At 40.4% G+C, this 22,614-nt stretch overlaps 1 protein-coding gene across 6 annotated transcripts in view; it reads right to left on the bottom strand.

Annotated features, from left to right (window-relative positions):
* LOC126299248 (serine-rich adhesin for platelets-like) overlaps window positions 1–22,614 on the bottom strand; it is a 423,889-nt gene that overhangs the window by 162,094 nt on the left and 239,181 nt on the right. For all 6 annotated transcript variants that reach the window (XM_049991040.1, XM_049991044.1, XM_049991043.1 and 3 more), the window contains 3 exons: window positions 10,343–11,623; window positions 8,892–9,063; window positions 7,351–7,539 (listed from right to left, as the gene is read on the bottom strand). In XM_049991040.1, the coding sequence (XP_049846997.1) occupies window positions 7,351–7,539; window positions 8,892–9,063; window positions 10,343–11,623 (1,642 nt within the window). The remainder of the gene's footprint in view (window positions 1–7,350; window positions 7,540–8,891; window positions 9,064–10,342; window positions 11,624–22,614) is intronic.

Below are 22,614 nucleotides of genomic sequence, written 5' to 3'. Positions count from 1 at the left end.
ATTCAATGGAAAAAGTTAGCTGTGGTGGCTGGCTCCTAGTGCCATATTTCACAACTCCCACTTGCTTTGCATTTGATCGAGTCTAAGCCCTAGGCTGCTTTTTGGATCTCAAAAACTGGAAAAAAAAGTGTGGCTCAGATTCGGGTATATACAGTAGTTTCTTAAGTGAAATTACAAATAGTTCCAATTATAAATGTTATGTTCAAATAAAAAAAAAACATTTCCGACAGCGAAAAGACAACCCTGTATCATTTAAGACTCCCACAGTCACACTGTGATAAAAACAGTGCTGGTCACTTGAGATCATGAAGCCTATTAAGACACAGGCAGCTTCTAAACAAAATACTACACAGTGTTCTTAAAGTACTTACTACCCATTAGGGGTTTCCTGCAGTGAACACTAAAAGAAAATAACCTGTGGCTCACATTTTGACATGATAGTATCTCATACATGAAATGAAACTGCCTTGAATTTTGGAGGAGACTAGCGATCTTGATAGGCAAAATTTGCACTCTTGTCCTTTTCCATTTATTTGAACAGATGGAATGAATGAAATAATTCAAAAACTGCAACCAAGATTGCACATTCTACATTTTATTTATCTTATTCACTTTAAACACCCCTCACAACTTTTAACAAACAGGAATTTGACAATATAAACCTGCCAACAGTGGTATCTTGCAACAGACAAGGATTAGTGTTCTACTCAGTTACCTGTTCACCGATTCTTCCATGTGTAGTCAGTTCACAGGTAGATTAAAATACTCTTAAATAAAACCTCTTTATAAAAAGGGAGACATCATGTAGAAAATTATTTTACAAATCTGTTCTCTGGCAAGACTCGAGAAGGCCACGACCAACTGCCTGTCCCATCCTCGCTAAATTAGACTGGGTTTTTAAGCTGTAATGCCATGTAAATGTAAATGTTGTGTGACTAGGGCCTCTTGTCAGGTAGACTGTTTGCTGGGTGCAAGTCTTTCGATTTGATGCCACTTCGGCGACTTGCGTGCCGATGGGGATGAAAAGATGATTATTATTATTATTAGGACAACACAAAACCCAGTCCGAGTGGAGAAAATCTTCCACTCAGCCGGGAATCGAACCCGGGTCCTTAGGATTGACATTCTGTTGCGCTGACCACTCAGCTACCGGGGCGGACGCAGTGCCGTGCTATATTCAGTACCATTAGTAAAAGTTATCCACAGACAAATAAAAACCACCACCACTACTTCCCTTCTGTGCCCAACAATTAACCTTTTCTTTATTGCCAATCTCTTTTTATCTGCAATTATTTAGATATTTGCAAACTCTGATTATATAATAGGGTTATTCGTAAGTACCTCTAGGGTTTCAGAAGTTGATTATGCAAAAAACCACATGACATACGAAAAATACCCACATATTTGTGGCTACACCATTTCTCCAAGTTTTTAACTCACATTTTACAGTTGCTAAATATGGACACAGTTTTTGATTCGACAAATGTCAAGGTGTGGATGGAATTCATTGACATTGCTGCTGTACGCCACCATGAAAGGTGTCAGCCCTGGAAATCTGTTCATTCAACTGGCTATCTGCAGACGCAAAATAATTCGATGTAACAATGTGATTTTTTTTTATTTTGTTCCGAAGTACACAGAATTCACATTAGGATGACAAAATAGTTCTAGTTCGGGAATGACAGATCAGCCACAAACTGTTTAACTGTTTTATTTCAGTGCATTAACTGGTTTTGAACTACCATGCCCCTATTTAGATGGCTAATACTTTCAGTTACAAAGATGTTTTGGTCAACAGTATGTCATGTGCTCCCACATAGCACAAAAATATTTGAGTATTTATCGCCAGTTTATATGTTGTTTCATTAATAAAAACACATTGAAAGTGTCTGCAATTATTTAGATATAATGTGAAATAGTTGTGTTCACTTACATAAGTCCCAATTTGTTTTGTTGTAGTCCACACGGTTTTCCAGGTCACTATCTACTGGAACTTACGTGAACACAACTATTTCACATTATATATAAATGCAAGCACCTCAGTATGTTTTTATTAATGAAATATAAAGTGGCACTACCTACTCAAATATTTTTGTGCAGTGTGAGAGCAGATGACACATTGTTGATTAAAACATCTATGTAAATAAAGATACTAGCTATCTGAATATGGGCATGGTAGTCCTGAACTGGTTATGGCACTAAAACAAAACATTTAAGAAATATTTGTGGCCAGTTGTGTCATTCGCCAAGTATAATAAACGGTCACAGCATTCACAAGACACAACATGGATAAAATAAAGTAGTTTTAAATGTTTACAGTAATAATAATGCTGGTAAAATCACTTGCACATCTGTAATGATACATCATTGCTGAAAGTGCTTCCCACAAACCCACATATTAGTGTTGTAACATGTTTTCAATGTCAAATGAGAGGCTTCTTTGAGCATTTCTTCTGGATTTCTTCAAGAAATGGAGGAAGGGATACTCCAACACACCAGTTTGTGGTTAATATTCTGGCTACTTGCAGTATGACAGCGGAAATTTGTCCACTTATAGAAAAAAACTGTGTATTATTCTTTTTTCCATGTATCTTGATATCTTTACTTTTAATGGACGTTCTAAGGAAATGAAGAGACACGACTGCTGTTTTCATTTGGTTGGTTACTCCTGGAGGCAATATTGCAAGTTAGATCACTGTACAAGGGTTACCGGAAACTTGCACATGCATTCCTGCCACTGTGGCTTATCAGTTTTTCCGTGCAATAAAGATGTATCTCATTCAGCTATTCCCTACAAGATACCTATCAGTAAATTACTGGATTATTACAAACATTTAAATAGTTTTGAGGAATGCAACAGTGATATATAAACAGAAATGTCTTCTATGTCTTTTATATGTCACAAAATATAAACTATCCACCTTCTTGTATAAAAGGCACTCACATGAAAAAACATATACTGTTTTGTTTTCTGTTCAGCACTAATAATACAGTGAGGAATACAGTTCTTGTAAGTACATTTATTTGAAGAAGAAACAACAGTGTTACTTGCTGTATTAAAAAAAAAAAAAAAAACATTTCAAATTATTACAAAAATATAGCCAGTACTGGGTGAGGAAGACTAAAAATTCCTAGCTCTGGGAGAGGAGATTGAAATACAAGTGGAGGTAGCTTCTTGTTCTGTTACCAGAGGCGCTCTCATCCTAGCAGTGACTGAGGGAAGTACAAGGAGAGAGTCTTTTGCAGTTTGTTCACAAGTCTTTACAAAGATAGAAAAGGTGCATAGCAAGATGACAGGCTCAGAAATTTTGGAAACACTATATGGAGCTCCAGAATCAGAAATAGAAGATACTGACAGAGAAGATTCGTACTATCTAGACAGAAGTATGAGTGATGAATCAAATACACATGTGTTTCCATTGTCTGTACAGCAAGCAGCTCATTCTTGTCTTCTGTATTGTGAGCAACATTCACGTCTTCATTTCAATTTGTGACTTCCAAGTGCTTCTCCATTCAGACAAAGGTAGCGACTATCAGTCACTATCTGTAGTAATGGTAGTGCGACTCTCTCAAAGGAGAGGGGGCGAAATTGGTTCTAACTACACGATCAGCCAGAGCACCCAGTTTTCCAGAGAGAAATGGATGCAGCTTCACATTTGTAAGGGCTCTAGCCAGTAGTACGTCTTTATTTTCTGTATGTCATGTAGTTTTCGCACAGATGCCACTGAGAATTCTGACTACTGTATTTGTCTCTTTGACAACTGCTTGATTCGATGCATCAAAATGAAACAACATTATTGCAACAATGAAATGTAAACACAATCTAAAATTAAAACTCTATATGCCATAAAGTGCCTGCAGTGAAATTACATGAAACTTATTTTGTAAAATTTTGAATGTGTGTGTCCTATAAGACCCAAAACTCAATGATTGCTAGTCAACAGACCAATGTTTGCAATCAGGATTTGCAAGTAAACTGCTGAGTAGCAATAGATTTTGTTCTACGATGTCCACGTTATATTTGAATGACAGTGGTACATACATCAGCAAAGATAAAGAAAAGCATGACCCACTCCATACAGTGAGCCCATTTTTATTTTTCCATCACTAAATTTAGTTTTCATCATGGCATAAACTTACAACAGATAACGCTAAGTGTCCTTTTTGTGACAGGGAATTTAGTTACTTCGATTGCCTCTCTTATATTCTACTACTGAGTTCGTGGCTGCTGAAAAAGTATGGAAGATTCTTGAAACTTTACAGAATGGCCATATTTCTGGTGGGGTTTTGCTATGGCTGACTTTTTCTGCTCCAGTGGTATGTGTGGTATGTAACATTCATCTCCAAAACTTGAGTGCTAATGGGTCTTCCAGTTTCATCAATATAGATTTCACTGCATTCACTTCCAAGTTTGTAGACACTTGCAATGTGAAGAGCATCTAAGGGTGGGCGTCAACACATCTCAGATCCTGCAGCCATCCTGAAATGAGGGCTCAATTCCCCGTGCCATAGAACCTTGCTTACACCATCGCTGACTCCTCAACATGTGGTAAGCGAGCAATAGGAAGATTTTCGTCTGTATATTTGTGGGTTTTGTCTTTGATGTATCTCATAACTCAATGTATGTCTGCACCGCTATATCCATTCACACAGAAAGTCGTCTTGAGCTTGCTCAGTTCACACTGCACATGTTTAGCACCACTAATCCAGAGAACTTGGGCTGTCAGCAAATGCAGCATAATGACCTTCTTGTTGGATGGTGGTGCGAATTCACATGCACGTACCTGTAGATACCATCAGTTTTGAACTACCATGCTGCACAGAAGAACGCTACGCAACATATGCTGACAGCCCAAGCTCACCAGCTTAGTGACAATAACCACATACGACATGAACTGAGTGAGCTCAAGACAACATTTAGTGTGAATGAATATAGCAACAGAGACATACAATGAGCTATGAGGCACAGCAAAGACAAAACATACAAAAGTATAGATGAAAATCTTCCTGTTGCTCACTTCCATTACGTGGGAAATGTCACCAACCATGTAGGCAAGGTACTGCACCACCGATATTCCAGAGTGGCCACAGGATCTGAGATCTGTCAAGGAACACAAAGGATCCCATAGATGCTTTTCACACTGCAGGCATCTACAAACTTCACAGTGAATGCAGTAAAGTCTATGCTGGTAAAACCAGGAAACCCATTAGCACTTGCATAATGGAGTGGCTGTTCTATAAATTCTCAAGAACCTCACGTGCTTGCTCAGCAACCATGAATGCAGCAGAAGAAAATAAGAGAGGCATTCGAAATAATCAAATGCTCAAACAGCATGAACAAGGAGGATGACTACAAGTTACCTATGGCCTGGCTGCCAATAATTCCAACCCAGTGTTCACCAAAAAGCTGCACCACACTTTCTCGTGCACTATATTGTCATCAACAAACAGTTGCAAGTTGCTGTTTGCTCTATCCATCACATTATTTATAGAAAACAAGAGCAGTCCTGCTGACACTCTCATCTCTGGATTCTATTGCTCAAGAAGCCTTCAAGCCACCCACATATCTGAGAAACTATTCCATATGCTTAAACATTCGTTAAAAATCTGCAGTGGGGCTATCTGAAAAGCTAGAAATGTAGAATCTGCCTGTTGCATTCCATCCACGGTTCACAGGATATCGTGTAAGACAAGGGCAAGCCGAGTTTTACAGGAGAGATGCTTTCTAAATTGATGCCAATTTGTGGACAGAAGCTTTTATGTCCCAAGGAAATTTATTATACTTGAATTTAGAGTATTATCAAGAATTCTGCTGTAAACCAATGATAAGGAAACTGGTCCTCAATTTTGCAAGTTAGTTGTTTTATCCTTCGTATAAATAGGAGTCAACTATGCTTTAGCCAGTTGCTTAGGACTTTGCACTAGGTGAGAGATTCACAATGAAGATGAGCTAAGTAAGGGGCCAATCCCAAAGAGCACTCTGCATAAAATTTAATTAGGTTACTTCTAAATGACAGGGATGCATACTTCTATGTCCTCCTATGTGAATGATTTTCAAATGTGAAATAAATTTTAAACTTTGGCTTTCTTTGGCTATCTTCAATTGTCACACTAGACTGGTCAACGAGTGACAAGATAGAAGCCTTTGACACCCCCCCCCCCCCCAATATAAGACTTGGATTCTCAGCAAGATGTTTAGCTAAGATGTGACAGTGGAAACATTTGCATGCTTTGCGCATCAAACTTTTTATAAACACAGGAATTTGAAACTTTGGCTTGATGACATTTCCACCTTTTTTGAAAAGAGTGCAACAATCATTATTCCCTCAGCATTTTCCAAATTTTGTTATAACAGTGGGTCTTTCCACTCCTTAAGATATTTACTTTGCACATAGCACCCATGTCTTCCTCACAAACTGAAAGGACACTTGTATGTTATTTTTCACAGAAAGTTCCACCTACTGCAAACAAGGTGAATACAATGCACTACTGCAAAGTCTGTTTAGACAGTGGGAAGAGGGAGACAGGTTATCACATTAAGGAGGAGAGTACATGGCAGTGGAATGACTGCAATGGTGGCCTTTGCGTCCCACAGTGCTTCGCTGATTACCATATTACAATTAATTACAAATGAACCATATAGTATATTCTGTTTCATGTATCCACTTGTGAATGTTCCAATACCACTTTTTTGTATGCTGACAGAATCATAATTACACCACTCAACGGAGAGAGCAAGTCTAACTTTTTCCTTATTTCTTTTTTGAGACTTTTGTGTGTTTCTTGTTCTCATTATAAGGCCTGTTTGAAATGTATATTCCTGAAAGGTACATTCTTTCTCCTTTTAAATGAAGCAAGAATCATATACCTATAAATTCATTTGCTTTACAATGTCATAGAAGAGTAACCCAGAATTACATCATTTCACAACCAAGTCTTAGGTATGACAAGGACAGTGTTGAAAGTGTTAAACAATATGTTAAAATTATCTTGCATCACACATGGGCAAAAATACTGTTAGCCAAACTTCCTGTTCACTCTATTTCACTTCTTTGTAATGTACAAATGGCACGTGTCAATTCCAATGAAATGGATGTGCAATCAGAAAATATTACTGAGACCAGAAAAGCAAATCGCAGTTGGCAGTATATAATTTGTTCTAATGTTTTACCTCAACACACATGGACCTTAATAAAAAGTCTCCTGGTTTACATGTTTCAGTGCCCACAGGGATTTAACAACATTACAATAGCAGAAACTAAAACTCAGCCCATTACTGACCACCATACTCTCATATTCACATACACTGCCACTTTCTTTTCCTTTACACTTCATATGTTAGATACAAACCTTGATGAGGTGGTGTTGCTACATTTGGAATTTTTACATGTCCCGAACTTGCAGTCAGACTCGAAGTTCCTGGTGGTTTAGGCAAAATTTGTGGTGGCTGTTTGGTTTTGGCAGCGGCAGCAGCTGCACCTGCATTGGCTGCAGCAGCCGCCGCTGCCGAGTGAAGGTGAACAGGGGCAGCAGCACCACCTAAAAATTAATGTTTTATGAACTGCAGCCAAATTACAAGTCTAGGTTATGAAACAGCAAAAGAAATTAAAAACATAGCAAAAAAGCACAAAGTTATGATCAAATCAGAGATGAAAGTAAAATGAAAAGTCATTGCAAGAGCAAGCTACAGGCTATGATGGCAAGTGCATTCACAAACTTCAACAATTATTCAATGCAATGGTGTCAGTACACATTTACTAACATTACCACTTTGGAACTTCATTACATATTATTTTAAATATTTAATAATTCTTTATATAAGTTTCAGTCTCCGTTTTTTTAACAAGAAGACATGAAAAGAAATATTACAGCATACAAATATAATTTAGAAACTATTCTTAATGTATGCTGCCCCATTAAGAAAAACTGATTTATCAGTATTTCGTTTCATTTTATGCTCTTCGGTGTACGTACATACTAAAGTACCGTAACAAAACAAAGAGTTAATGGAATGTTCAATTCAAGGGTTTCATCAACAATGAAGTCAGCTTTGGTTAGGAGGCCTGTAGAATGAAAATTGTCTATAGTCTCACTGAAAGGAACACCTTGTAATTTGTCACAAAGAAATCACAAACACCTATACCAAGGTGACCCAATAGGGAATTTAAAAGAATACCACACCCCCACCCCCCAAATGTTAGATTCCAGTGTGTTAAGCACTGCAGCACTTCACTCATACTCGGAGGAGATGAGAACAGAGGGAGATATATAAAGGTAATGATTGTTTTACTTAAGTGTACAGTATCATAAATACTGTGCCAAAAATGATATCCAAAAGAAAAATAAATTTGATGGGGCACAAACTGCTGAAAAAATACAAATAAGGCATACCATGTTGAGTCTTTCATGTATGAAATTAGGTTACCTAAGCAAAAATAGTCACAATATATTTTCTACAGCTCGTACATAATTTAAGAACATTATACTTAAAAGAACACCAAAATCTGCTGATGAAATAAACATTCATAAATAAGATTAACTATGATTATTCAACTATATTAATAGATTTTAATGTCAATTTATTACGGCACTTTGTTACTGAAATCAGTTTCAGTGATACAATATGACACGTTAAGAACAATACCATACAGGGCGATGAAACTAATTTTACGATACTAGTGATGACAGGTTGACTACAGCTGATGAATATTTATTTCATCAGAAGCTCTTTGTGGTTCTTAAACATGTCCTTCTCCATAAAAAGTCTGCTTTTGTGTATTGTTACATGTTATAAGAGCCCTATAAAACTACCATGAAGGGATTCAGTTATCTTATTCACATAACACACTTCTAACTGTGAAAAACTCTTATACTGGCGCAAACACACAAACCTGTTGTTATAATCTGTGTATGTGCTGGAAAGCTTGCACCTTGCACAGCAGCAGACTGATGAATGATCTGAACTAGCTGATGATTGGTAGTCTGCAGAACAGCTGTACCGCCCTGCGACATCACTGCGGGAAACTGTTGTGCACCAGGTATTGCTAAGCCTGCTGGCAATGCCTGTAAATGCGATACAACTACATGGTGGAACTTTATGTGCCTGAGTTAGAAATTTCCTATCCTATTACATTTTTACAATTACTTTTTCTCCAAATGTATGCAATCAGAAGAATAAAAGTAAACAAAACTTCATGAAAATGAGATGTCACCGAATTATTGCTGGGCATAACAGCAGATCCAGTAGTAAAAGCTGTTTATTATCGAGTTTTGCACAAAATAAAGGAGTAGTGATGACCTGAAAGGTTATGCCACCAGATACATAAAAACAACTAATGAGTAAGAGCTAGGCTAAAAAAAAAAATAGCTATTTCCACACAAAATATGAAATCACGAACTGTTGCTAGAACCTTATATGACAACTCTTGTGCTGCTTGTGTTAAAAACACTAACACGGAGAAAAGAAACAGAAATAGGAAAATAAATGCAGAAGATTACAGACACTAAAAAGGTGCTTCACAGGGAAATCAGCCTTTGCATTTTGGGGAAAAAAAACTCTTTAAAGATATGCTATTTCCCTTTGATTTTGAAAAACATAGTAACACATTCATTCACTATTATGGCACACAAACAAAGCCTCATAACGGATATACTTGAAATCTTTTATGACTATCATAATGAAGCAAAGGAAGTGAAGAAGAAGAAGATACATAAACTGAGATTGATAGGTGGCTGTGGGGTTGCATATTGGAGTGTTCCCCAACAAGACCCAATCCATTCCCTTGCAAGTAAGTGATAGGAGCTCTGAGAACATGCACTAGTGAAGAAACAGGAAATTATTGATTGCAGATGACATAATCAACAAACACTTTGTGATGTACATTTATTTTCATTGAAGGTACATATTTTTAAGGTACTGAATAACTACTTTAGATACTTGTTCTATTAGTGAGATGGATGTCTTCATGACCTGTGATGTGAGTCAAACACACAGTGATTTCCACAAGAAGATGTTCTTTATCTTTGTCTTTTTCAGAGAGTGTGACTCCTCAATCACATACACGTGGTGAACAGTCAGTAAGAACAGTGAGGAACCAAGTGATACGACACATAGATATGGCTCAAAGCCTAATATGGAACAGTCAATAACATCCCAACAAAGGATATTGACATCTACATTCTCATAAGTGCTCCATATTCTTTCAACACAATCTTTGGTAGAAACATTTATTTATAATATGATATGATCTTTTTCTGTACTGCCATCATAAAACTACGGGGGAAGTGAAACAGAGAAATACACCACTATTAAAAAAATTGTCAAATCAAAGCCACGACTCACCTGATGTATAACAGGAGTTGGTGTTGTCGATCGAATAACAGGGCTGTGCACAGTGCGATGCTGGGGAGACGGAGATGGTGCTGGAGTGAGAGCCCCAGCTGGTGTAAGAGGCCCACTGCCACTAGTAGCTGGACCGACAGGACTGCTGTTCTTGGCACCATGGGTCAACACCTGGCTGCCCGGACAAGCCTGCAGGCTCGCAGACTGGGATATCAGAACAGGCTGTGGTGTCTGGAGATTGACAAATGATTGGACAGACGGTGGAGAGCTCGCATTTTGCGGAGACTGCAAACTGTTGCCAGTAGCCGCAGACAGTCTCTGGGGCAAAACGACAGTTGAAGTTTGCTGGTGCACACTCCTGAAACCCTCTTTTACAGAATTCCCTACACTGTAGTTACTAGCTGTCAGTGGAGCATTAATGTTAGAGCCCTGTACAGTCTTCAAGGATGGTGGCTGTAGTAGGGGTAAACTGGTGATAATGTCTTTCACCAAATTTGCCTGTGGGGCAGTTGCAGATAGGACAAAACCAGCTGTCGCTGTGGCAGCACTGTTTTGAGGAGACTGCAGCTGCACGTGATACGGAGAAGGAGCAGGTGACGGAGGGTGCTGAGGTGCAGGTGATCTCCTCGGAAGTGGGCTCGGAGACGGAGTAGGGGGTGCGTGCGGTGACCTCGTAGGAATGGAGAACGGTGAACTCGGAGACGCAGTAGTGCTTTGAGGTACAGTCATTTGTGAGAGTGATAAATTTGCCGAAGTAAAGACTGTACCGGGTGGACCGACAAGTATATTGGAAACACCACTAGATCCGACAGGAATGTTCGAATTATTAAGTACTGTCGCTATGCTAGATGATCCAGAAACATTTGAACCTGCAGAAACCGCTTGAGCGAGTGCTGGAGGTCCAACAGGGGCACCGGATGGCCCAGATGGCATTCTGGAACTCCCAATCTGAATACCAGAAGTTTCCAGGCACAAGTTGTTGGAAGAGTCACTAAAGGATATATTGGAAGAACTGATAACAGCTTCTGAATGCCCAAAAGCTATGCTGGAAGCTACAACTGCAATTCCCGAAGAACTGCTCGAACTCTTAACTGGTGTACAAATAAAACTTTGGGACTGTGAAGTGGAGACAACAGTCTGAGATGTAGGGCAACTAACAGAAATATTTGCCGGAAGTGCGTGTGGCGAATGTGAAATTGGAGTGAGGACAAAATGTTGCGTTGACACGGGGACTGGTGCAGCAACTGACCGAGACAGGTTACTGTTGGCACCTGAAGCACCCTAAAAGAAAAAGAAATGAAATAATTCAATACATGAACTTCTGAATTTCTGTATTTTACATTACATTAGGATTTTCGACAAGTTGTGAAATGTCAATAGGAGCAGAAAAAGTTGAAGTAATGCACAAAAATATTCTAACAAACATTCAAATAATCTGCTATAGCAGTAGAAATAATTAAAGCCAGTAACAAATTAAGTCCTGCCCATTAATTTGTCTGGTAACAATTCAAAATAAAATTAAATGAATCCTCACCTGCACACACAGTGTAAATTGAAAAATTGCTGAAAAATAGTCAGAAACAGGTATTAACACAAAAACAAATTCTCCAGTGTGTCCGAAAACCAACATATATATTTATTTTACATCTTCCCATGAAAGCCACTCAACTATACAAATTATTTGTAAATACTGAGGGAAGCAATTTCAGTCAGTCACAAATACACTTTTATCCACAACTTGTCATAAAAAGTGAGGAACGATTTCAGCATTTCTCTCAGTCTATTACAAACTCATGACAGAAGATGAATAAATATCAAACAACTTCCTTCGAAGTCCTTAAATAATTCTGTCCACTACTGTGTTTTAACTATATAGTAGTTTCCATTTTCAAGTAACAAATGTTGTCTGGAAAATGTTATGGACAGTGCTTGCTTGTTAGACAATATGCTCAGAAAGGCTATCTAAAGCAAAGAGCACATAAGAAAGAAGCAACTGAAATACCAAAATGAAAATAGTATTAATAACCCTTCAGTCAAACAGAAAGTATGCATAGTGTAATATATACCTGCAGGATCTATCTTGTCATTCAAACACTATAAAGCATCAATTCAAGACAGCAGAAAGTTTACAACTCTTATGTCAGAAATAGCTGCTAACGATGAATATATTCTCAAATATATTTCATAGCTTGTTTTGTTTTAGGGCGCAAAAACAACTCCATCATATGCACCATTGTCAAAACTGTAGAACAAGAAGACAAAGAGAGGAGTTGAAAAAGATTGCATCTCAATCCCAATCAATGGAATAGACAACAGCTGAAAACGGGGACATGGAGAAAGGTCTATAAAATACGCCATAGAGAAACAGAGGTCCAGAACTAAAAATTAAATGACCTTCATCATATAGCTACAATGGATAAAAAGTAAAACGTGGTCGACAGCCCGCTCGTTGTTTCCTAAAACAGCCGATAACTTAGAAAACAAACACATACGAGAACTTAAATGGCTAAAAAAAGGTCATTCCGTCAGGAAATGGTGGACCGTCAAAAGTTGAGCACAATATTAAGCGATGGCAGAGCACCACTTAATGAATGGCGATGGCTAAAAAGACAGTGCCCAATACGCAATCTAATTAAAATGATCTACTCATTGCGAGAGGGCCGAGAGGAGGTTGTCTAACCCACTGCGAGAGGCATAATGACCCGGAGCTTGTTCCCAAGAAGGGAGGACCAGTGGTGATGCCAAAGTGACATCATCTATTGGCACACATCAACAAAGAGATCATTGGATGGAATGTAAGAACTAGCAGGCTCAGGTACAAGGACTGCAGCCTTGGCAGCAGTGTCAGTGCCATACCAACATAACCAGGAACACACATAAACATCACAATGATTTCAACAAGAGTGAGCAAGTGACAGCTTTCCTGGAGCCGCTGCACTAAGGGATAGACTGTGTACAGCACACACAGGCTTTGGACAAGTCGGAGAACATGACGCAATTGAAAAGCCTGTCTCTGTGGATGTACTGAGTGGCCTGATACAGAGCAAAGAGCTCTGCTGTAAATACTGAGCAGTGTTCCAGAAGCCAATACCGAAAAACGTTGGCACCAATGATGAAGGCACACCCAACACCACAGTCAGTCCAAGAGCCATCAGTGTATACAAAGGTACTATTGCGAAGTTCCATGTGAAGGTTATGGAACTGAAGGGGATAGAGTGAGGCTTGAGTAGTGTCCTTAGGAAGTGAATGAAGCCCAGGGTGAGCACGGCTCGCCACACAAAGCCAAGGGGGTGAAGGGTATACACCCACTGGAAAAGTTGCAGGTAACATGAAGTTTAGCTGCCAGAGAAAGTGCTGAAAGTGAACTCCAGGAGGTAACAGAAAAGAGGGACCTGCCCCATAATGCCGATCAACGAGTCATAAAAGAAGGGGGCATAGGATGGGTGACCACGCATGGCAGACAAAAGGCACGCATATCTGCTGAGGAGAAAGTCACGGCAGTAGAAAAGTGGTAGTTCTGGAGTTTCTGCATACAGACTCTCAACCAGGCTAGTGTAAAAGGCGCCAGTGGCCAAATGGATGACATGATGGTGGGTAGTATCGAGACGGCGTAAGAGGGACGGACATGCAGGTGCATAAACAAAACACCCATAGTCTAGTTTTGAACGGACAAGGGATCGGTACAAACAGAGGAGAGTGGTCCTTCTGCTCCCCACGAAGTACCACAGAGGACACACAGGACAGTTAGGAACCGCATACAGTGGGCTGCCAGGTAAGACACATGAGAGAACCAAGAAAGTTTCCTATTGAGTATGCGCCCCAGGGACTTTGTAGTTTCAACAAATGGAAAAGCAACAGGTCCAAGATGTAAAGACCGTGTTGTTGTTGTTGTTGTTGTTGTTGTTGTTGTTGTCTTCAGTCCTGAGACTGGTTTGATGCAGCTCACCATGTTACTCTATATTGTGCAAGCTTCTTCATCTCCCAGTACCTACTGCAACCTACATCCTTCTGAATCTGCTTAGTGTATTCATCTCTTGGTCTCCCTCTACGATTTTTACCCTCTACACTGCCCTCCAATGATAAATTGGTGATCCCTTGATGCCTCAAAACATGTCCTACCAACCGATCCCTTTTTCTGGTCAAGTTGTGCCACAAACTTCTCTTCTCCCCAATCCTATTCAATACTTCCTCATTAGTTATGTGATCTACCCATCTAATCTTCAGCAGTCTTCTGTAGCACCACATTTCGAAACCTTCTATTCTCTTCTTGTCCAAACTAGTTATCCTCCATGTTTCACTTCCATACATGGCTACACTCCAAACAAACACTTTCAGAAACGACTTCCTGATACATAAATCTATATTCGATGTTAACAAATTTCTCTTCTTCAGAAACGCTTTCCTTGCCATTGCCAGTCTACATTTTATATCCTCTCTACTTCGACCATCATCAGTTATTTTACTTCCTAAATAGCAAAACTCCTTTACTACTTTAAATGTCTCATTTCCTAATCTAATTCCCTCAGCATCACCTGATTTAATTTGACTACATTCCATTATCCTCATTTTGCTTTTGTTGATGTTCATCTTATATCCTCCTTTCAAGACACTGTCCATTCCATTCAACTGCTCTTCCTAGTCCTTTGCTGTCTCTGACAGAATTACAATCTCATCGGCAAACCTCAAAGTTTTTATTTCTTCTCCATGGATTTTAATACCTATTCCGAACTTTTCTTTTGTTTCCTTTATTGCTTGCTCAATATACAGATTGAATAACATCGGGGAGAGGCTACAACCCTGCCTCACTCCCTTCCCAACCACTGCTTCCCTTTCATACCCCTCGACTCATATAACTGCCATCTGCTTTCTGTACAAATTGTAAATAGCCTGTATTTTACCCGTGCCACCTTCAGAATTTGAAAGAGAGTACTCGAGTCAACATTGTCAAAAGCTTTCTCTAAGTCTCCAAATGCTAGAAACGTAGGTTTGCCTTTCCTTATTCTTTCTTCTAAGATAAGTCGTAAGGTCAGTATTGCCTCACGTGTTCCACTGTTTCTACGGAATCCAAACTGATCTTCCCCGAGGTCGGCTTCTACTAGTTTTTCCATTCGTCTGTAAAGAATTCGTGTTAGTATTTTGCAGCCGTGGCTTATTAAACTGATAGTTCGGTAATTTTCACATCTGCCAACACCTGCTTTCTTTGGGATTGGAATTATTATATTATTCTTGAAGCTTGAGGGTATTTCACCTGTTTCATACATCTTGCTCACCAGATGGTAGAGTTTTGTCAGGACTGGCTCTCCCAAGGCCGTCGGTAGTTCCAATGGAATGTTGTCTACTCCGAGGGCCTTGTTTCGACTCGGGTCTTTCAGTGCTCTGTCAAACTGTGGATGAAGCCAATTGCACTGCCAGAAATTCATACAAATGGTTTTGTCACTGGAAAAACTAACTCAATTGTCTATGCTCTAAGAGTAAAGACAATCGAGACATTGCTGAAGACGCCGTTCAAGGAGAGAAGTCCTTGGATAACTGCAATAGATGGCAAAATCTTGAACAAAAAGGGAGCCAAAGATGCTCAGTGGGAGACAGGCCATTGTTGAGTTAATGGTGATGGCAAAGAGGATGACGCTCAGCATGGAACCCTGAGTCACAAAGTTTTCCTGAATAAAGGTGTATGACAAGGCAGAACCCACACATACTTCAAAAATTCGGTCTTTTAAAAATTCCTGAAGGAAACATGGCAGGTGTCGTACACTTTCTCCAAATCGAAAAACATGGGCACAATCTGGGATTTCTGCCAAAAGCCATTCATGACATGGGTGAACAAAGTGATGAGATGGTCAACTGCAGAACGGCGTGCTCAAAATGCACACTGTGCAGTTGTTAGTAAATTGTGAGACTCGAACCGCCATACAAGGTGGGCATGAATCATACCTTTCATCACCCTGCAAATACAGCTGCTGAGAGAAATGGGGCAGTAGCTACACGGTAGGTGTTTGTCCTTACTTGGCTTAGATATGGGTATGACAGCGGCTTCATGTCAGTGTCTGGGAAATGTGCCTCTGCCCAGGTGCAGTCATACGTGTGAAGCAGAAAGTGCTTTCCTGCAAGAGGAAGGTGCTGCAGCATCAGAATGTGGACATGTCTTGCCCTGGGGTGGAGGATGGGGATGAAGTGAGAGCATAATCCAGCTTCCTTATAGTAAAGGCAGCATTGTAGCACTCACAATTCTGAGAAGAGAAGGATATCACACAAGCCTCCGTTGCTCTTTGCAGATGGAGGAAGGCAGGTTGGAGCGGCTCGAAATCTCCACAAAATGGCAGCCCAAAGTGTCAGAGATAGCAATAGGCTCCATGATGACACCATCTGCTACTGTCAGGCCGGAAATTGGGGAATGGATCTTGGTCCCAGAGTGCCATCAGAAGTTGGCCCACACGGCGGAAGAGGGAGTGGAACTGTTAAAAGTACTAGTGAATGAAATTCAGCTAGTTTTTTCACTGTCCCGAAGAATGCGACAAAACTGTTCATGCAACTTTTTATAATGAATGAAGTTTGCCATAGTAGGATGATGGTTAAAAACGCAGTGAACACGTCTCCGCGAGCGAATTGCGTCACAGCATGCCTCAGTTCCCCAAGAGAACAGGACACGGTGTGATAAAAAGGATGTGCGAGGAATGGAACGTTCTGCGGTGGTAAGGATAATGTTTGTAAGGTATTCTACCTTGTCATCACAATGGGGAAATGTTGTTCATCAAATGTTGCCAGGGAGGAGTAAAACCTCCAGTCAGCCTTAGTAAGCTGCCATTTGGGTGTGGTAGGAGTCAGTAAATGGATAGCACATGAGAAATAGTCACTCAAGTATGCATCAGAGATTAGGGACCATTCGAGATGATGGGCAAGCTGTGCAGATCAGAAGGACAAGTCCCAATGGAAATAGGTGTACGAGGAGTCAGAAAGGAACGTGGGTACTCCAGTGTTAGGGCAGAAGAGATTAAGAATGTCAGCCAAGAGGGCACCACTTGGACAGATTCTGACCCAAAGGGGATTATGCACATTAAAGTCACTGAGTAGCAGAAATGGGGGAGGTAGCTGCCCAATAAGCTGAAGGGAGTTTGCCTAGGTGACATCGAATGACGGAGGGACATAAATGGTACAGAGGGAAAAAGTCAGGTGAGGAACGTAAAGGAAAACTGCAACAGCTTGAAGATGGGTAGTCAGAGAGATGGGTTGACTATCAATGTCATCCAGTATGAGCAGCATGACACCCCCATGAGATGGAATGCCGACCTCTGGGGGAAAGGTCAAAACAGACCGGGAAGAAATGCGAGAGCTCAAAGCGGTTGTGAGGACACAATTTTGTTTCCTGAAGGCAGAGAACAAGTGGACGCTGCAATTCTAAGAGCGGCCATAAATCATCTTTGTTGAACTGAAGACTGCAAATGTTCCACTGGAGGAGAGTCATGATGAGGAAAAACACGAAGGGGTGTCACTTGATGGCTGATGAGTAGCAGCCTTCAGAAACTCGCTGATAAAGGGCACAGAGGCAGGTGGATCCTGAGCCATGTGAACTACATAAGCATTGGCATTCTCCTTCTGTCAGCCTATGGATAGCTTGTTTCAAATACTGACTTTAGATAATACAAGGTGTATAAGGGCCCGTAAAGTAGTTGTAGCCACAAGTAAAGACAGAATAAGACTATCACTGAACAAGGGTTTTGCAAACTTTCAAAAAATACGAGATGTCATATCATGCAACTGTTTACATTGAACACTTGCAAATGAAATCATCATCATCATCTGATTGACATTGTTATTTGACAAGAAAATAATTGTTACTGTCAATATTCACAGATCATGCATATCCATATTAACACTTAATCATGAGCATTACTGAACAGTTACTGAACATTCACAATGTGTCGTGATTTATTAACTATGCAAGTTAAAAGGTATATGGCCAGCAGACTTCAAACAGTTCAAAATATGACAGTCATAGCTACAAGGAATAAAGTGGTGTTCACTTTGTGAAAGACTGATGTCTAACAGCGTGGTTACGACAATGGGGGCATGGGATGTACTTGTCTTACTATTATTTGAGAGAGAATGAGTCACCTGAACCTTAGTAGCAGAATGATGACTTTCACAATAACAGTTAAAATAACAGAACAAAAACAAAAATGATAAACTGAGGTAATCCTGCTACCCAGTTAACTACTGGGACAGACAGTAATCCTGAAATGCATAAAAATGTTACCCTCAAGTCATTTAAGGGAATCAGGCACAACTGTAAATTTTTAAATGTTTAACCCATTTATCTCCCTGGCGGTTTTTTGGTTGATTTGGGGGAAGGGGCCAAACAGTGAGGTCATCAGCCCCATCGGATTAGGGAAGGAAGTGGGCTGTACCCTTTCAAACAACCATCCTGGCAGTTTGCTGAATTGATAAGGAAATCACAGAAAACCTAAATCAGTGTGGTTGAATGCAGGTTTGAACCATAGTCGTCCTGAATGCAAGTCCAGTGTGGTAGCAATTGTGCCACCTTGCTTGGTTGAACGCAGGTTTGAACCATAGTCACCCTGAATGCAAGTCCAGTGTGGTAGCAATTGTGCCACCTTGCTAGGTTATCTCCATGGCACTTAAAAATGGCATAGTGACAGGCAACATAATTACTGCAACAAGTAATATCAGGTGTTCCACTCTTAAAGGGTCCCACAGGAAGTGTTATATAAATCTTAATAAAAGGGGTTATGAAACCAAATTTGAAAATGATATCCTGACCAGTGAGAGAGGTAAAAGCATAACCCGTTCTATCCTTGGCTTTAAGGGCCGCCAATGTAAAAGACGGCAGCACCCTAATACCAGCAAAGAACTGAAAAGAGCAGACACTGAAAGGTCAAGGGGGCAACTGAGACTTAGTGCCTTTGAAGTATATTGGTCCTAATTCATGGTCCGGGAGCCAGAAACAGGAAAGGGGGAGGATGGGGGTGCAAGTAAACACAACCCCACTGGAGAGAAGATGTACGAGGGTCAGTCAAAAAGTAATGCCTCCTTTTTTTTTTTTTTCTACGTTTAATTGTCAGGAAATTTAAATGCAATTACATAAGTTGAAAACCACAACATTGAGGATCATTTTGTCATTTTTCAATGTAATCTCCGCCCATCTCTACAGTTTTGGTCCATCTTTGAACAAGGGCATGTATCCCAGCACGGTAAAAATCACAGCTCTGCTTCCTAAGCCATTGACGCACGGATGTTTTGACGGCCTCCTCATCTTCAAAATGAATCCCACGATGAGCTTCTTTTAGTGGCCCGAACAGATGGAAGTCTGATGGTGCCAGGTCAGGGCTGTATGGGGGATGAGGCAAAACTTCCCATCCAGTTTTGACAATCTCGTCAGAGGTGTGACGACTGGTGTATGGTCTTGCATTGTCATGCAAAAGAAGAACATCTGCCATTGATGTTGTTGGGCGAACTCGCTGAAGACGTGCTTTAAGTTTTTTGAGGGTTGTGACGTATTGAACAGAATTTATTGTGCATCCCTGCTCCAAAAAATCAACCAGAATCACACCCTCTGTATCCCTGAAAACTGTTGCCATAACTTTCCCTGCCGATCGCACAGTTTTGAATTTTTTCTTCCTCGGCGAGCTTCTGTGACGCCACTCCATTGACTGCCTCTTTGATTCGGGTTCAAAAAAATGCACCCATGTTTCGTCCCCGGTCACAATTTTTTTCAGAAACTCATCTCCCTCCAAACGGAAGCGCCGCAAGTGTTGGGAGGTTATTGTTTTCCTTGCCTCTTTATTCTGATCGGTTAACATTCTTGGAACCCACCGTGCACAAACTTTTGAGTACCCCAATTGTTTAATAATCGTGATCACACTGCCTTTACTAAGAGAAATAATGCGACACACTTCATCTGTAGTCACCCGACGGTCACCACGAATGATGTCATCAACTTGCTGAATGTTGTGTGGAGTCACTGCACTCACTTTTCCACTCCGCTCCGCTTTTCGTCAGTCAACGGTGTTTGCCCTTCAGCTTCCTTACAACAACGAACCCATCGTCTAACAGTGCTGACATCCACTGTCACAACACCATACACCTTCTTCAGTCTTTCATGAATGCGTATGGGCGTTTCACCTTCTGCATTCAAGAATTCAATCACACAACGCTGTCTCAAACGAACATCGATGTCGGCCATCTTACAAACTTCTGCTGTGCTGCCACCTGTTGACACAGAAAGTTACTACTGCAGTGGATTGCAGAAGAAGGTTTGAGGAATGGCGCCAAATTCAAATTTTTCACTTAACTTAATTTTTTTAAGTAGAAAAAAAATGGGAGGCATTACTTTTTGATCGACCCTCGTATAAGGGTCGATATCCCCTGTATGCAAAAGGAAGAAGATATGTTGGATGATCAGGATATTGTCCAATGGTGATTGGTGTCATCAGAAATTGTCTGTGGAACTAGTCCGGAAGACACCAATGGCCATATGGTTGACTGGGTTTAAGACACGCACACACACACACACACACACACACACACACACACACACACTTTTTCTTTTTTGGCAGGGGGCAGAAGGGGCAGCAGATGTGGTACCATGTGCAATTTTATTTACAATGAGTCATCATAACTTGAAGATAATTGCACTGAAGATAGCTACACAGTAGCTGAAATCAATCTGCAATAAACAGATTAAAAATTTACAATCGGTGATGCCCTGCCTCCTGTCTCTGAGAGTCAGAGGTGCCACTTAGCCATAAACCTGGCAACAAAAGCCCAAGCAAGGCTGCACCAGAGTACGGTATGTACTATAGTAACATAATACACACCTCAAGAGTTGTGCCCAAGAAGGCAGGAGTCATTAAGTAAGTCAGATTATGTATCATCTGGCAGTGAGTGGAATCATGGTCCATGGCTGTATTATGTGGACAGTATATTGTGGCAGTTGGCCACGACCATGAACAAGCGAGAATTAGATTGCCCAATGGGAAAGGTGCGGTCCGGGGGAATAAGCCAAGCCTCCCTCTCGGAGGGCTGCCGTCCAAAGTCTGCATTCCTATTGCTGCCATGAAAGCAGAACTGACATAACAATTATAGGCATCGCCGATTTCTTTTGTTGTGGTGAGAGTCGCATTTGAATCACTTTATGCACCAGGATTAGTCTCTTAACTCATTTCAAAATAAGAAAAGAAAACAAGCAATCCGCAATGCAAAGTAAATTGAAGTACACAAAGTATTTGATAGTGGCTACAGCGCAATGGTTTGATGTAATTGGCATTGGTAGTTCAGGCCCAACCTCCACCAGTATCTTATGCAACAATATTTCATAACACATTCTACCTAAAACTGTCAGGATATAGTGTCCACATAATATCATGCGACAAGGCATGAGAATGAAGCCACTCCCAGTCAGTGAATGGTTAATTATATAATTATAATACTCTTCATGTGGGGTATCATAATCGTATATTTGTTAAAGGACATTTTGAAATTGTCCACCTCTGATATATCTCACGAGTATTCAATTTATTTTTGTAGCACAAGTGAGCAATTCTGGTCATACAGACCATTTTCAAGTGCAGTATGTCTCAACATGTTATTGTTAAACTGCAGATATAGCTAATCTGAAAGTGGGCACATAACGGGCTAGCATCAGAATTAAAACCAGAAAGCTTACCATGTTGCTGTTAAACAACGAAAGTGAGCATATATAGTGTCCTATAATGTGGAATTAGTTATAAAAATGTCTATTACTGGTCACAGTAAGTTTCGGGTTTTAATTCTGACACTTGCACATTATGTACTAGCTTTCAGATTGGCTACAGCCACCGTTTGATAACTACCCATCAACACCTACTGCACTTGGAAATGGCCTGTGAGGCCAAAATGTCAGTCATAAAAAATACAATAAACTAAATACTTGTGAAAAACAGTCGAGGTGGACAACTTAAAAATGACTTAAACATTATACAATTTGGCATACCGAGGGGCAGAGGAGAGAGGGATGTCTTCAATTCGCCGCTTACACATCTGGAAGGCAGCCTTGTAAGAAGAGGACACTGGCACTCTCACAAAGTGGCTCACAATGTGTTCAGCAAGAGCTGACACATCAGTACAGAGATCATCCTGAAGGAGGCGACCCAGTACTGTTGTGCGTCTTTGTCAGCCCAGAATAATATGGAGCTCGGACCACACCAGGGATGAAAAGGATCACATTACTAGGGATCAGACATAGTTCTCCCAGCATTCCTCCTTACTGAATTTAA

This window comes from Schistocerca gregaria, chromosome X (genome assembly GCF_023897955.1).
Source record: "Schistocerca gregaria isolate iqSchGreg1 chromosome X, iqSchGreg1.2, whole genome shotgun sequence".
Lineage (NCBI taxonomy): Eukaryota > Metazoa > Arthropoda > Insecta > Orthoptera > Acrididae > Schistocerca > Schistocerca gregaria.
This window is presented reverse-complemented; position numbering and strand designations above follow the sequence as displayed.